Source organism: Myotis myotis, unplaced genomic scaffold, assembly GCF_014108235.1.
Source record: "Myotis myotis isolate mMyoMyo1 unplaced genomic scaffold, mMyoMyo1.p scaffold_m19_p_13, whole genome shotgun sequence".
Classification (NCBI taxonomy): Eukaryota; Metazoa; Chordata; class Mammalia; order Chiroptera; family Vespertilionidae; genus Myotis; species Myotis myotis.
This window is the reverse complement of record NW_023416317.1, coordinates 17,230,281-17,245,903: the sequence shown is the minus strand read 5'-3', so window position 1 is coordinate 17,245,903 and position 15,623 is coordinate 17,230,281. Positions and strand designations below refer to the sequence as shown.

The 15,623-nt window shown below is 44.2% G+C and overlaps 1 protein-coding gene across 6 annotated transcripts; it reads right to left on the bottom strand.

The window, feature by feature from the left end:
* Positions 1-818: 818 nt before the first annotated feature.
* ACTR8 (actin related protein 8) lies at positions 819-15,085 on the bottom strand. 6 transcript variants are annotated; one of them, XM_036331884.1, is made up of 13 exons: positions 14,890-15,083; positions 11,545-11,736; positions 10,147-10,257; positions 9,408-9,512; positions 8,959-9,132; positions 7,297-7,390; positions 6,956-7,088; positions 5,313-5,466; positions 4,487-4,582; positions 3,916-4,056; positions 2,772-3,036; positions 1,929-2,092; positions 819-1,121 (listed from the first exon to the last, which is right to left on the bottom strand). In XM_036331884.1, exons 1-13 carry the CDS (start codon positions 15,010-15,012, stop codon positions 978-980), a joined length of 1,896 nt encoding a protein of 631 aa, XP_036187777.1. In that variant the 5' UTR covers positions 15,013-15,083; the 3' UTR covers positions 819-977. The 6 variants fall into 6 exon arrangements, with proteins under 6 accessions (XP_036187777.1, XP_036187778.1, XP_036187779.1 ...); XM_036331885.1 differs by having other exon boundaries at positions 11,545-11,715; XM_036331886.1 differs by having other exon boundaries at positions 11,545-11,715; positions 14,911-15,083.
* Between the last annotated feature and the right edge of the window lie 538 nt (positions 15,086-15,623).

Below are 15,623 nucleotides of genomic sequence, written 5' to 3'. Positions count from 1 at the left end.
GCACTGCCCAACCCTCCCAGGTCTCAGAGCCCCCAGGCTTTGCTCACTGACTGGCTCCCCTTCCAGCAGACAATGCCTTCTCTTCCGCTCAGGCTTCCCTAAGGCCTGGACCACTGGTGGTGACAGCTGTCTGCTTCAGACTGCTCACAGGTTAAGGTCAACTGATCACACTGAACACAAAGAACTCCAAATGTTTTCACTGGTTCTTCAGGTAAAGAGAATTGTTAGCAGTAATTGTAGCAGTTAGCCTGCTTATCTGTACAACACATGCTAACAACTCTTAAATTATACCCAAGTCATTCGTATTGGCCGTATCAAAGAAACAAAATTCCCTTTTCTGCTCTTGTTCTGTTTTGGTCAGATGACGACTGTTTTCTTTTCCTTGCCCTAGAGTATGTTGGGTAACAGAAGCCAGCCAGCCCAGCCTTAAACCTTTGCGTTGACAAATCTAGACCTGAATTTGCCCTCATCATTTTTGTAATCTAACAGAAAATTAAAAAAATAAAACTTGTTCCTATTTGAAATTCCGAGAGTCACATCATGTGCTCCCTGTTCTAGCCAAGAGGGAAAATGCCATGACCACACCATTTTCACAATCCAGGCGCCGAAGTCACACACCCACTCCTCAGGGACGCAGGAGACTGTCTCATGTCACTTAGAAGTCAACTTCAAGGAAGAGCTTCACCACTGGACAACTGCTCAACCACTCACATCACCGTGGAGTTCCTGAGTCCCTGAATGGGGCAGGGGACCTTAGCGCATTTATTCTCAAACGTCTTGACTGCAGAAGCAGCTTATAATTTCACACCAAGGTCATGTTCTCAACACACAAGTTAAAATTCATTTATTTTCCACGAAATTGAAGCACTTAGGGTAATAAATTAAAAAAATATATATACATATATATATATTCTCTAAGAGTCTTTTATACCAAGAGGCTTGTTTGGGGTCTCCAAGAGTGACTTTTCCTGCCCATTTCACCATACGAAGGCAGCTCGCTCTCGTAACATGCGGACACCAAAGCGCTGCCATTCTCGCTGGTAGATCCACAGTTCCTGTGTCGTATCCAAACAAGCCAGCACTGCACCCCCTTTCCATGAAATCAGCCGAGGATCCATGTCCTAGAGCAGCGGTACAGATAGGTCAGCACAAGCAGACAAGATGTCCACTCAATCATTTATTTGAATTGGGGGCGTGGGGGGGAACCCCTGCAGCTGAGTCAATACCTAATAAGCCAGATTTTAAACCTGCATTAAGGACTCATGAACTACAGGCCTCTTTCTGTTTCAACTGACAAGAAAACTTTTTAGTTTGTATTACTAAAGCTATTATTATTCACTATTATTCCACAAATAGCTCTGAAGACAGAACATACGTAAGGAAACAACTTACTTTGAAATTGGAGTAGAATAAATATATCCCACAATCTCTCCCTCAGGATTAAAATTAAGTGAGAACATTCCCAGGAATTGCCAATGAGATATGATGAAGTATAGGCACAATTTGTTTCTAAATTCCTAGTTTTATACTTCAAGACAGTTCAAGCCTAAATGATTCTTAAAGATCACCTGGTCTAGGGACCAGTAGCAGATTCTCAGCATGAAAGATAACACAGGAGTTGTTCTGGCTGATGGCATGACATGGGCCAGTCTCCTCCAGGTCCCACTGTCCTACAAAGGCACCCAGTCTTGCTAGCTTTGGACAGCACAGCAGGGACTAAAACCCAGAATCCAGTCCCCTTGCCCAGAGCTCCTTTCTCCACATCTGTGACCTGCTGTAAGTAACATTTCCACTTGCCCCAAACCCTCAAGAACTCCCAGACATGTGACCATAACTTCCAGGATTTTATCTGTCCACATACAATAGAATTAGAAATAATCAATGCTTGTTTCATTTACACAGTCCAACTTGTACCATGAACAACATACCTTGGGCCTTGTGATAACTTCCACATTTTCAATAATTCGCCTGAATGAAGGTGGCATTTTGTTGAGAATTCTGTGCTGCAGAAATTCTTGTGCTTTATGAAACATCAAACCACCTCCCACCACCAGGATGGAACTGTACATCTTCTTTTTGGTGTCATCAGATGCTGCAAAGACAGTGATAGCCCTTCCACGCTTTTTCTCCATACCCACCCCACCCTAGGGATATCCACCACCACCTCTTGCTTAGTTAGATAATGCAAGAGCCTGCTCAAGGATCTCTCTCCAACCCAACAATGCAGCCAGAGGAACCTTACAAAACACAAAATGAGCATGTTGCTGCCCACACCCTGGTACTCGCAGAAAGATCCAAATCTCTGAGGCCTAAAAAGTCCCATGTAGCGTGCACTCTCTTCTCTAGCCTCCTCCTCACACGGTGTCCCAGCCACACTGGCCCTCACACAGGCTAAGATCTTCCTCTGGCTAACCGCCACTCACCGCCCAGATCTCTCTCAAGTGGTTTTTTCCCCCGACTCCCCCACTCCACACCTCCCCTATGGAGTAAAACACCCTTATTAAATCCCTCATTCAGAAGCTCTCAGTCAGTACTATTTAGTTCAATTCTGTTGCACCTGCCACAGTTGTAATTTCACATTTGTGTGATAACTTGCCTTATTTTGGTCTCCTCCAACAAGGCCAAGGACCAATTCCCAACACCCAATAATGCAAGCACAAGGTAGGTGCTTGGCTGTTTTGAATGAGTAACGCTATGCTACACTGCACAGCCACCCCTAGCTTCAGCCAGTTCATGTAATGGCTACCTCCCGGCCTCCCAAATGTGCTTACAACAGCAGTCTATGCTATGAAGGATGGCTTTATCCAGGCCTAGGGCTTTCCCTTCAAACAGCGAGATGGCAGTCTTCCTGGACATCAGCGCAGTGAGGGCCTCCTCAGAGTCATTGCCAGCCATCAGACAGTCTCCCTGGGAGGATCCCAAATCCACCTCCTGGGAATGGAGTCTTTCCGGAAGATCCGAGGACTGCCCACGAAGATCCCCTTCAAATCCAATGGGCTTGGATGCAGACTTGCGGTCAGCAGTAGCTTTTGCAGACTTTAAATGAAAAGGACAATCGAGTAGATGGTATGACTAAGAACACTGTCCATGTTTTCCAACTAGACCCCCTCCCCCTGCTGCTCCCTCACATGCACTACTATACACGAGGGCCTGCTGCTGTGGTGCAGAGAGGAGATACATCAGAGTATACAACCACCCACCTGAGAGAGAGGATGACAGAAGAGGATGCACTATGACAATTCTAAAGCAGTCTCTGGCAGGGAGGGCGATCTCAGCACCTTACTATTACAGGCTGGATTTTAAAATTGAGATGTCAGTGCAGACTAACTTTTCTCCTTGAACTGAGTTTTTAAGCGGAGTATTTCCGTGGAATTCTTGGGCCAGTGACTGTTATGAAATCCTCATTTTCAGACCTTTTCTAACCACCTCGTGCTCACCTTTGGGGCAGGAATGAGGACTAGAAAATACGGCCCTCTTCTCTTCACCATGAGCTGCCGTTTCATTAGCAGATAACAGCTCTAATTTGTGCCCCGGCATCAGCCATCCTATTACTATCATCAGCTCTGGACAAAGGAATGCAACTCTTTGCTTATGCCACACAACCCTCATACCTTATAATTAAATAGAGGTGAGATTTTACTGAAAATATTTACTACGGATAAATATTCAAAAGTCACTCCATTAAATTTACTTTTAAATGTGTGGATTGGTATTCTGAAAAATGGATGAATGCTTGCTGAACCAAAAAAGATCTGCCACCCAGATTTTAAATTTAGACTTCATTTCATCTACAGTTCTAAAACAGAATCAGCTTTAGCACTCTGTCAGATGGCAGTGACTGCACTGATCGATGGATCACGGGCCAACTTCTCCTGCAGGGACAAAACCTCTCCTCTCACACCAGAACCTGCGGACCTGCTCCTGCTTGCTCTGTGTGGCCAGCAGGTAGTGCTCATCATGCGGGTCCTCAGGGTCACCCTGCGACCTGTGCTGCAGAGTCGTCATTTTTTGTCCAACGATTCCAAAGGTTGCTGGATAAAACAAAGCCATTGGCGCCTGTGTGTGGAAGGAAAAGAATAATCACCTGAGATACTGCCTCCTGAAAAAACTGACCCACTAAATTTTGTTCTTCCAAAAAATAAAACTGGCAGATTAGATCCTAGAAGTTAGATTGTGAAGTGTCCTTTTTTGGGAAAAGCATTATTTCTTTAGTGCAGACAGGCAGAACACTCACTTATCATGCAAATTGAATGGGTGACATGACACCACAGGATCTCAAAGCAAATGTTACTTAGAAGGATGGAATCTCTCTCTAAATGACTTAATCACGTAGTGACTAATTAAAAAGATGGTTCTCAGATCTGTTCTAATTTGATTTAGTGAATAATCTACACGAGTTCACATTCTGCCCTCATGAGGTTTCTAGCAAGGGACCGAGCCTGGCTGGCTTTCTTTCTAGCCGTGAAAATATATACCCACGCATTACCTGGAGCTTTTCATCTCCTAAGCGAAACTGGTAAAGCAGGGCAGGCGAATCTGGATGTCGAATCTGAAACTCATGGTCCTGAAGCCCAGAGATGTCCTGATTCCAGGAAAAGATGCTGTCAGTGAATCAGTAAAAGTGCACGTAAACTCCTCTAATTACAGTGAAGCCTCCCTATCATGTTAACCTCACCTATAAAAGGGCTGCCCTACAACTTTCTACCACACCCACTGGAACTTCCTAAGAGTTCAATGGTGACTTGCTTTCCTTTTAACATTTGTGAAATTGACACAAATGTTAAATGTTTTGTTTTCTTCATTATCGATAAAACATTAATATAATGATCCAAATCAATCAAAAAATGCTCTCAATAACTGAGGAATGTTACCTAGATTTATATTTCTCAAAAATTTTTATCAGAATTATATTACTTGAAAAGGGGGAAAAAAATCTAAGAGTATAAAAAGGTAGCGCACCATATACAGCAATGATAAAATGTTGACTGTTCACAATACCAAGAAAGTGCTTCAAAAGGTACCATTTTACTAAGTGTCTGTACCTACATATTACCTGCTACTATTCTTCACACCTAAAGATTCATCCTTCATCAGAATGACCACAGAACCTATAGAGAGGTATCTGCTAAACTCTTAAAAAAAACAAGCAGTCTCCAGAGCCTGAGACACAGCTAGACAGCTCTGACCCCACCAAAAAATTCACTCCTACAGGCTTCAGCTTCAAGGCTTTATCAGCTTAAGTTGAAAGGGTGGCATGATATTGTTACGTTTTTCCTGAAAGCAAAAATAATCAATTTTGATTTTGCTCCCACCTGATCTAAATGACAGAAAGTTTCCTTTAGGTGCTGCAGAAGAAGGCAATCCATTTTATTTGTTAACTGGCATTCTCTATAAGGGAATCCAGCTCGCTGCATCAGCCAGTAAAAACATCTTGATACGTCAGACCCTCCATATGCCAGACAGAGTCTAGAGTTAAGAGAAAGGGCGGATGGGTAATCTCTCAGTTCAGAAGGTGCAAAGGATTTAAAAACTCCATTAGGCACAGTAAAAGAGCACGTTTCAAGAAATGTCTGTTGTAGGAATAAATTAAAGAATGAAAGAACAGCGCTAGCTGGTTTGGCTCAGTGGATAGAGCATCAGCCTGCAGAATGAAGGGTCCCCGGTTCAATTCTGGTCAAGGGCACATGCCCGGGTTGCAGGCTCGATCCTCAGTAGGGGGGTGCAGGAGGCAGCCAGTCAATGATTCTCTTTCATCATTGATGTTTCTCTCTCTCCCTCTCCCTTCTTCTCTGAAATAAAAAAATATATATTTTAAAAAAAGAATGAAAGAATAGATAAATGGATGGGAGGGAAAAAGGGAACTCTGGAATAAACTAGTGGTACAGCACCTAGAAGCAGTCATGCTATTTGCAAAAACTATCTAAGAAATAGAAAACACACTATTAAGTCCAGCTCATTTCCAACAGTCACCGTTTGACAGTTGTTTGCCTATGTATATTCCCCAGCAAATAAAGGTGACAAACACTGTAAGACAAAGTTATGGGAGAAATCTGCGAGGGTAATATCCACTAACTGAACGTGTCTACAATTTGGAAAGATCATTGCTACGTTATTTCAGTGGTTAGAGACTTGAAATCCAGTGTTTTCTTAATACCTTGAAAATCACTGGCATTGGACAACACAAACAATGGATGAGCCAAACTAAGTCATACTGGGCTTTAGAATGCTTTGTAACTTGAGGTGGGAGGCAACAGATTAACCTTTCTCATGAGCGCCTTGGGACCTCTTCTGTATTTGTTTCTATACTTTGAGATTCAAACTACCGAATGTAAGGGACAAGAAGAATTCATGCTTCCTGGAGAAGCCATCCTGGGAGCACACAATGCTGCAAGGAGCCCACATGAGCACAACCAGAGTGTGCTTGCTTACCTGTGCGGGGCTTGTCTCAGGAAGGACAAGCAGCAAACCTGCTAGTTATTTTATTGACTCTCCTATCAGTGATGACACATGAAGGGAACTAACCACCATAAAGTTACTCACCGAACACCATTTATGGCAAGAAAAGCAAATACTCAACATGCTAGCTAGCTAGAGAACTCAAACCTGAAAACCTATTTTCTCTTACACGACTTGCCTAAATTGGTGTCTCTAGGCCAGACCACAGCAAAAGACACAGAGGTAAACCTATACACGTCCTCTATGGGACAGCACAGCACACGCTAGAACTTTCAGGAGCTGCTGGTGTGAACTTACACTAGAGAGTCCCAAAGGAAAGGGTAAAATCAACTGTGTATCGTCTTGCTGGAATTTGCACTTCCTCAATATTGCTGGTTTCCTATACAAAATCAGAATATATAATTCCTTAAAAATAATTTCTTTCTGACTGGTGGTGCTTTATAGCTGAACAGACTGTGAGGGGAGAAGGATGGGGAATGCCACCTTCCACGTCCCTTACCGAGTATTTCGATGAGAGACCCCATCCTCCACACAGCATACACTTGTCTTCTGGTCCCCAACATCTACAATACACGTGCTGCTTAAACCACTTCCAAAAGTGGCACACACAGACTCCTGATGGACCACAATCCCTAAAACAAAAGGCAGAGGAGCAATGAGCTGGGGAGCAGCAACGCTCCTAAAACAAATCATCAACTAAAGTCTAGGAACTTCTGGGCAAATATTCAAGCACTGCCGAATCTCTCAAATAAGTACTTCAATAAAGCAGTAAACTGGATTAACTTTGTTACTGAAAAAGACTCTCATTTCAAGTAGGCTTCACTGGAGTATCAGACATACCTGAGAAACCCATCTTCATTAGGATCATATTCACTAATTCTTTCACATGCTGCTTATTATAAATATCAGGAATTAACAAGATACACCTATAATACTAAGAAGAACAAAAAAAAAATATTAAATGGTTAACATTACAGTCAGGTCAAATACATTTCACACTTGTCTTCAGAGAGGATTCTCTCTAAAGCAGTAGCAGTAATGGTTAGAGGCCCAGAATAAAAGCTCAAAAATATCTTTTGAGTTTCATGAAAAAATAGATAATATTGATTTTTTTCTTTTTCTTTGAATTATTTAACTACTAGAGGCCCGGAGCACGAAATTCATGCACTCGGCGGGTCCCTCAGCCTGGCCTGTGCCCTCTTACAGTCTGGGGGCCTAAGCCAGCAGTCGGACATCCTTAGCGCTGCTGCGGAGGTGGGAGAGGCTCCTGCCACCACCACTGCACTCACCAGCCATGAGCCCGGCTTCTGGCTGAGTGGCACTCCCCCTGTGGAATCACACTGTCCGCCAGGGGTCAGCTCCTGCGTTGAGTGTCTGGCCCCTGGTGGTCTGTGCATGTCATATAGACTGGTTGTTCCGCCATCGGGCCAAAACCAGCTCTCCGACATCCCCCAAGGGGTCCCAGATTGTGAGAGGGCACAGGCCTGGCCAAGGGACCCCACCGGTGCACGATTGGGGCCAAGGAGGGACACAGGAGGTTGGCCAGCCGGGGACAGACCACAGGAGGGCTCCAGAGCATGTCTGGCCCATCTCGCTCAGTCCTGATCAGCCGGACCCCAGCAGGAATCTAACCTACCGGTCGGAGTTACCTGCTCCCTGGTGGTCAGTGCACGTCTTAGCGAGCAGTTGAGCGGCCTTAGCATATTATTAGCATATTGCGCTTTGATTGGTTGAATGGACGACCAGACACTTAGCATATAGAGGATCGTGAAATGAAAAATAAGGTAACTCGTGTCTGAAAAAGGTCCAGAGAGAAGGCATAAACATGAGCAAGCTTGCTGCCTGCAGAGCAGGAGAGACAGACATCAAAGAAACAAACAGAACACGAAAAAGAGGAAGCTTTAAGGGAGATTAGATTCAGTGTAGAAAAGATATCTTCACCTGAAGGCCAAGAATGCTTTTAGGACACTATATTACAAAGAACTCAGTAATAGATACTTTAATTGACCAAGAATCTTTTTTTTTTTAAACATTTTTTTTTAGAGAGAGAGGAAGAAGGGAAGGAGATAGAGAGATAATAACATTGATGAGAGAGGAACAATATCGATGGGCTGCCTCCTGCATGCACCCCTACTGGGGACTGAGCCTGCAACCCAGGCGTGTGCCTTAACTGGAAATCAAACCAGTAACCTCTTGGTTCCACGGTCAACACCCAACTGCTGAGCCCTATGGGCCGAACTTTTTGAAAAATATATTTTTATTGATTTTAGAGAGGAAGGGAGAGGAAAAGAGAGACAGAAACTTCAATGATGAGAGAGAATCACTGATTGGCTGCCTTCTGCCCCTACTGGGGATCAAGCCCATGCAACCCAGGCATGTGCCCTAATGGGGAATCAAACAGTGACTTCCTGGTTCATGGGTTGATGCTTAACCACTAAGCCACATCAGTTGGGCGACCAAGAATCTTAAAGACAATCCAAGTAATTGGGAATCTGAGCTCACCTTTAAATCTTTCAATGGAATTTCCAAGTATTTTTGTATTGCATGAGACCATATTACTTCAATATCTGCCAGAACAGCTGTAAGGGAGCCCCCAGGTCCCGGGTGAATATTTAACTGACCTCTTCTAATAGGCCAGTGGATATTGTAACAGTCCAGTGGATTAACATACAAGGCCTAGAAGACAGGGAGATGAACACATTAAAACTCTTCTCTCAGGGTTTTCTGGATTCAAGTTCAAAATTCTAAGGCTAGAAATCATCATTAACACTTGCTGAATGTTCTAAGTGTTGAGGGTGGAATATCTATTACTTCAAGAGCCAATGTGACTATCTGGTCCTCAAAGTAGAATTATGGAATGCCAGGGAACTAGAACTGGATGGGAAAGTAAATGAATTTCAGCATTAAGACGAGGTTTTCTTCTTCCATTTCACAGTAAAGAAGTTTCCTACCTCTTCGCCGACCAAAAACTCAGGGTGATGGGATGTGTTTGTCCATTTATTTCCAGAACAGTGATCTAAAATTGCAGGTCGCATCTGCTTGTTGTAGGAGCGTGCCTGAAATGAAATTGCATCATTGAGTCTCTGAATTTAGGAAAGGGAAAAAAAAGGGTGTGTAGTTGAGTCCTCTTTTCTCCTCTCCCTCAGGGACCACATATAGTGGCAGATTTTAATCACAAACCCAAGATATTTGGGGGAATATTGACTGGTAACAAAAGGATTATCTTGCCCTTCTCCACAATCTAGATTTTCCCTGTGATTTTTGACACCTAGGCTATGAATCACAGCCAGTCCAAAATTAATACTGCACTCTACCTAAAGTTGAATACAAATTTACATATCATACTGACTCATAGCCATTCCTAATTGTATTGGTTTACTGCATTAAAATAACTATTACAGCAAGAATACAGCTTCCCACCAAGGTCTTGGAATTACACACTTAAGACTCTCAGGTAAACTGTAAATTTTATCAACTTGTAACCGGAAATACCACGTTATAAATCATTTGGCTTGCCTAAGCATTTGTGACACTGATTCAGGTAGTCCATAGGTGATTAGGAATGGTTTTTCCTCCTTTTTAAAGGAAATCCCTTATTGCATTTGCATAATGAAATAGGTAGAGCACATGAACAGCATTATGCTATAATAGCTGTGCTAAAAGAATAAATCTGAAGAGTTGAAACTGAACCTGTTCAGGGGACACAGGAATCCGCCTTGTACCATTTGACATCTTTTTAGACCATATCGCTTGATCCACCATTTTAAGACCATTTTGTCTTTGTTCGTTACTTTCAGGTTTCTGGGGGAAAAAAGAAGGAAAGATGAGTGGTACAAAGGACTTAGTGAAAAGGGAAGGCAAACTAGCAAACTACTAATTTAACGCAACAATGGGAAATGCTCCCTCGTCAACAAGTAGCTTCCCTAATCTGTCATATGTATTAATCGTCGGAATTTAAAGTAATCTTTGTATTATTTATAAATAAAAAATGTCATAAAAGAACCCTCACTATAAACCAATTATTTGCAAAAATCTATAACCTTGAGTAACTTTGGGTTGATAAAAAAATTTCATACTACTAATGAGAGCACAGCTATTTTTACATTTACAAAGTATTTCAGACTCATATAATTATATCATTTGCATGTTTAGAATTTGTAACAATGTTATACTTCTTCATGTGTTATTTTGCTTAATCAACAAGTGTTCAAATTACAGTGATACTGTAAAGAATATATTCACACCTTTTTTGTAGAAAATACTATTTTCTTTCAATTTTTTTTCTCTAAAGTCGAATCACTCAATGATATGTGATTTTTAGATTCTTATATCATTAAGTTATATGGACTTAAGTAAAGTCTGCTAGTTATGCTAAAAAATGGAACCCTGGGGGGGATAAAGACACATTTGTAATACCTTAATCAATAAAAAGTTAAAAATAAAAGGAACCCTAAAGCTTATCAAAATTACAGAAACCGCAAGTTCCTAAAACTACCCTTGATTTAAAACTTTAAAGTGGATTACAGTGTAATATACACATTTAACACCTATCACAAATTCTGATAATTACCATTTGTAAAAAAGAATAAAGTAAATGTTTACTATGAGGGAATACTTTTTGCCTTTAAATTATGATTTGACCTAAGATTGTAGTAAGTGATTTGTGTAGCAATTCAATTTGCTTATGAATTGAAACATGAATTTAAACTCCTCTAAATATCTGGAAGAAAAAATATCTGAATGCATCATTTTAAGTAAGTGATAAGTCTGTATCTTCCGTTAAAAATCACTCTCCTCAATATCCAATTCATCCCAATGGGTTAAAAAAAAATTGAATTATCATATTTACCTCTTTACAATTTAAAATTGCTAGCTCAGATGAAAAATGATATTTGTAACCCTGAATGATGCTATTCTTTAAAAACATTAAGCAAGTTGGTCCGACGGTTGTGGGTTATTGTTAAGCTGATTAAAAACATAAAGCTATGAAGGTGTTTATTCAAGATTACTGCATATATACTTGAATGTCTAAGGCTTCCCAAGGAAGCAACCTTGGGCTTTCTCTCCAGTCCTCCATTTCTAACTTACATTTAGTCCTTCCCTTAGGAGCCAGTTGTCTTTGTACAGTGGCTGCCCTTGTTGCTTGTGTCTTCGTGCAATGACATGAGGAATGCTGATAGGAAGTGTGTCTGTGGCTCGACCAATCCTTAAAGTTGTTGAACCCGGATGAATGACAACAATGAAGTTGCTCTGGATTTGCTGCAAACATAGGAGCGTGACCTTCGTTAAGTAATACACAGGTAACAAGTTAAATAATGTACAGGTAACAGGATAGACTAAAAAGTTAGTTTCCTGTGATGGTCATCAGACTCAAAGGTATCAAAGTAATTTAGGACAGGGAGTTCTTTGAGAAGCATCCAATTACTGCTCTCTACCTGAATACAAACTCATTTTATAGTTTTTGTTCCCAGGATCTAATTCAAAGTACATAGCCCAACAAATATTTGCTTAAATGGATAGAACCATGATTATCCAATGCAAATTAACCTATTGGGCATTTCTGCGCCAGGCACTGTGGGTACAATGGTGACCAAAACAAAGTCCCCCAATTCAGAGAACTTTCCATGTACTAGGGAAGATAGGTAAACAAGGAATAAGAGTAGAAATACTCTGATTAGTGAAATGCAGGGTTCCCTACATCTGAATCACCTACAGATGCTTGTAAAAAAAGACTGACCCCAAGCTTTCACTACAAATTTTGCAAATCACAATCTCCAGGGAGGGAGAGCCTAGGAATCTGCAATTAAAGCTCCTGAAGTGATCAGTATGACCACTCACGTTTAAACTACTGGCTGAACAGGTGAGGGAGAAATGTAAGGGTAGAATTACTCTTTTATAATACTGGAAAGTTTTACACAACTACTTCTTAGAGTGTGCATAAACTGTGCTTTGGTTACTGTTTTTGAAAAAACTTACCCTTGTCGATTCTGTGCTATTTACCTACTCTGGCAAGAGTCTGGGGTTGCAAAGCCAGAGCTCACACTTATCCTCATAAGTCAGAAAACTTTGCTGCATTTCACAATCCATTCTTGGGAGATGACGAACAAGGACTGACAATGTGGTACGAATCAGGACAGTGGACGACTGTAAACTTTACTTTGAGATAACTGTTTTAGACCCGAAATTCCAAGGGGGCAGAATATAATCTGCATCTCTTGGGGAAACTTTACCATGCAAACCTGTTGAGGGGGACTCAGTTTCAGCAGCATGTGGGTGAAGGAAAAAGGGACTCTGACAATCCTTGAAAACAGGATCCCTCTGTTAAGAACCACCACCCAGCTGAAACCGGTTTGGCTCAGTGGATAGAGCGTCGGCCTGCGGACTGAAGGGTCCCGGGTTCGATTCCGGTCAAGGGCATGTACCTGGGTTGCGGGCACATCCCCGGTGGGGGATGTGCGGGAGGCGGCTGATCGATGTTTCTGACTCTCTATCTCTCTCCCTTCCTCTCTGTAAAAAATCAATAAAATATATTAAAAAAAAAACAAAAAACCACCACCCAGCCTGACTCCTTAGCTAGCACCTACTCTGCCCTGCCCTTGAAGCAACAGTTGTATATTCTTGGTATGTTTCCATTTAAAACATTTCTATACCTTGCCAATAAAGTCCAGACCTCCCTGATCAAGACCCTGCCTACTTCTCTAGCCTTACTCTAGTCTAGAACCATTTCCTGTTGGTCAGTATATCCCACATACCATTTCATGGATATTATTGTTCAAGATGAAATAGACTTAAAAACACAGGTGCCACAGAGGACATGGAAAAACCAAAGGGTGTGCCCAGCCGGTTTTGCTCAGTGGATAGAGCGTCCGCCTACGGACTGAAGGGTCCTGGGTTCGATTCTAATCAAGGGCACGGACCTGGGTTGCAGGCTCAATCCCCAGCAGAAGGCACCTGATTAATGATTCTCTCATCATTGATGTTTCTCTCTCCCTCTCCCTTCCTCTCTGAAATCAATAAATATATGTACTTAAAAAACAAACAAACAAAGGGTGTTATACAGCTGATGGACGGTCAGGAAATGTTGCTAAAGTGGTTAAGGACCCAGGCTCTGGATTCAAAGACCTGGCTTCCAATTCAGACTGTGCCGCTTCTTTGGTCCGCACGAAGTTTCTACCTCACAGAGTAACTGTGAAGACTAAATGAGTTAATGATCACAGCTCAGTGCGGCCAGCTCTTCCGAGGTTCTCCACTGCCTTCAGAAGTAGCCGCCATACCTCTGGCTTGTATGACCCTCGCGATATGGCCCCCGCTAATATCTCCATTCTCACGTCTCACTCCCTTTTCTCCCTCATTTCCAGACATCCGCATCTCCAACGCTTCATACCCTCTCAGCCCAGGTCTCTTCCGGGCTCTTCCCTCCCTCCCTGAGGTGTCCACCCCCACCCCGCCCCCCAACCCCACCCAGCTAACTCTGGTCCTCCTTCAGATCTTGATCCAGGTGTCACCTCCTTTGAAGAAACCATTCCTGACCATCAGGGCTGGAGGAGGTACCTGCTGCGTGCCCAACACTTCCTCATGGTCCTCTGCACCAGCCCACCCCACACCGTGCCCAGATCCCCCTCTCACGTGAGCCCAACAGCGCCTTCAGCCTCGCCCCCAGAGGGGGAGAATCCCGGAAGGTGGGCACCAGCAGCCCTTACAGACCCTGCGGTCAGCCTCTCAGCTTAAGTGGGAAGACTGAGCCCTGACCACAGTAACCGCCACCCTGAGGGCTGACCAGGGGCGGCCAAGCCATGTGCTTACAGCTGCCTGCCCAGCAGGGCATTATCCTTCTCAGGAAGGACCCTGCCTCGGGATCCAACAGGAAGTTCTGAGCGCGGACACACCTCTTGACTTCTGCTGTGAACTTAAACGACCTTTGCCCATTTTCCTATGGGAATGCGGGTTTTTTCTTCACTGATTACTAGTAATATATTTTATATATATCCTTTGCTTACCATGTACTGCAAATAATTTTTCTCTGGTATAACTTAATCTTGCTTTTCACACACACGCACCTAATGTTTGCCCTTTCGTTGCTGTTAAGCTCGAAATGGCCTCCACTCCCTGAGACTTCTTTAACAAGGAAAAAGCCCGAACTCTAGCTGTCCCCGACCCAGTGCCGCAGGCTCTCCCTGTCGCCAGGCCCGACGCTAAACAACACGTGCGACCACTGGACCTCACAAGGCTCGGGGCAGGTGACGGCCTGTCCCGCTTCAGGGCCGGGAGGCTGCGGCTCGCCCAGCGGCTGGTGCGGACGGACGGTGGGGACCCAGCGCACACCGACCCGGAGGGAACGAGAGGCCCTGGGGCCCGAAGCTTCCGTCGGCCGCCAGCCCCGCGGCGGGTCCCACGCAGGGTACCGGCCCTCCCGAGCCCCGCCCTCGGCCTAACCTCCTGCAGCGACTCCGGCACCTGCGCGGGCACGATGGGCCGCTTCACTCCGCGCTGCTCCTTTTCCTTTTCCCCGCCCTTCTCCTTCCCGTTTTCTGCGTCCCCCTTCTCCGCCTGGGTCATCGCGGCAGCAGCCCCACGAGCTTCTAGCTCCCGCGCCGCGCCGCACCAGCCGGAACTGAAGGCCCCCGCGCAGGCGCAGTCCCCGGCCGGCTGCCCACAGTCAAGATGGCCGCCGGGGCGTCGCCGGAGAATCCCCGGAAACGGAAGGGCGGAGCCGCCCGCTGGGGGACGGGCTTGCGCGTGTGAGCGGGTTAAGTAAACAGATGGTGCTGGGATTGGTCCTGGTATACCCTGCCGGCAATATCCCGTGCTGTGTTTTGTTTTGAGTGGTTACCATGGACCAGCCATACCGGCATCTCATTTCGTCCTCACACCCATCTCTCCTGGCAAATGGATTCCCAGACACCAGACATGGGTTCTCATAATTCACAGGCCCTGCTCAGTAAACCCAGATGTTAGGGTTCTCTGGAGCTGGCCCTCCTCTCTACACACTTCTTGGATGACTGTGCTGCACTAGCATGGCCAAGGATGAACCCAAGTGGGGGGGCGGGGGTGGGGGTGGGGGTGGGGGAGGGATGAAAGGATTAAGAAAAGACACATGAGAATGAAAGCTGGGTCTCCGTGGGACACTGCTCCTCTTATGGATAGCGCCAGCTCCCACAAGCTGTGTA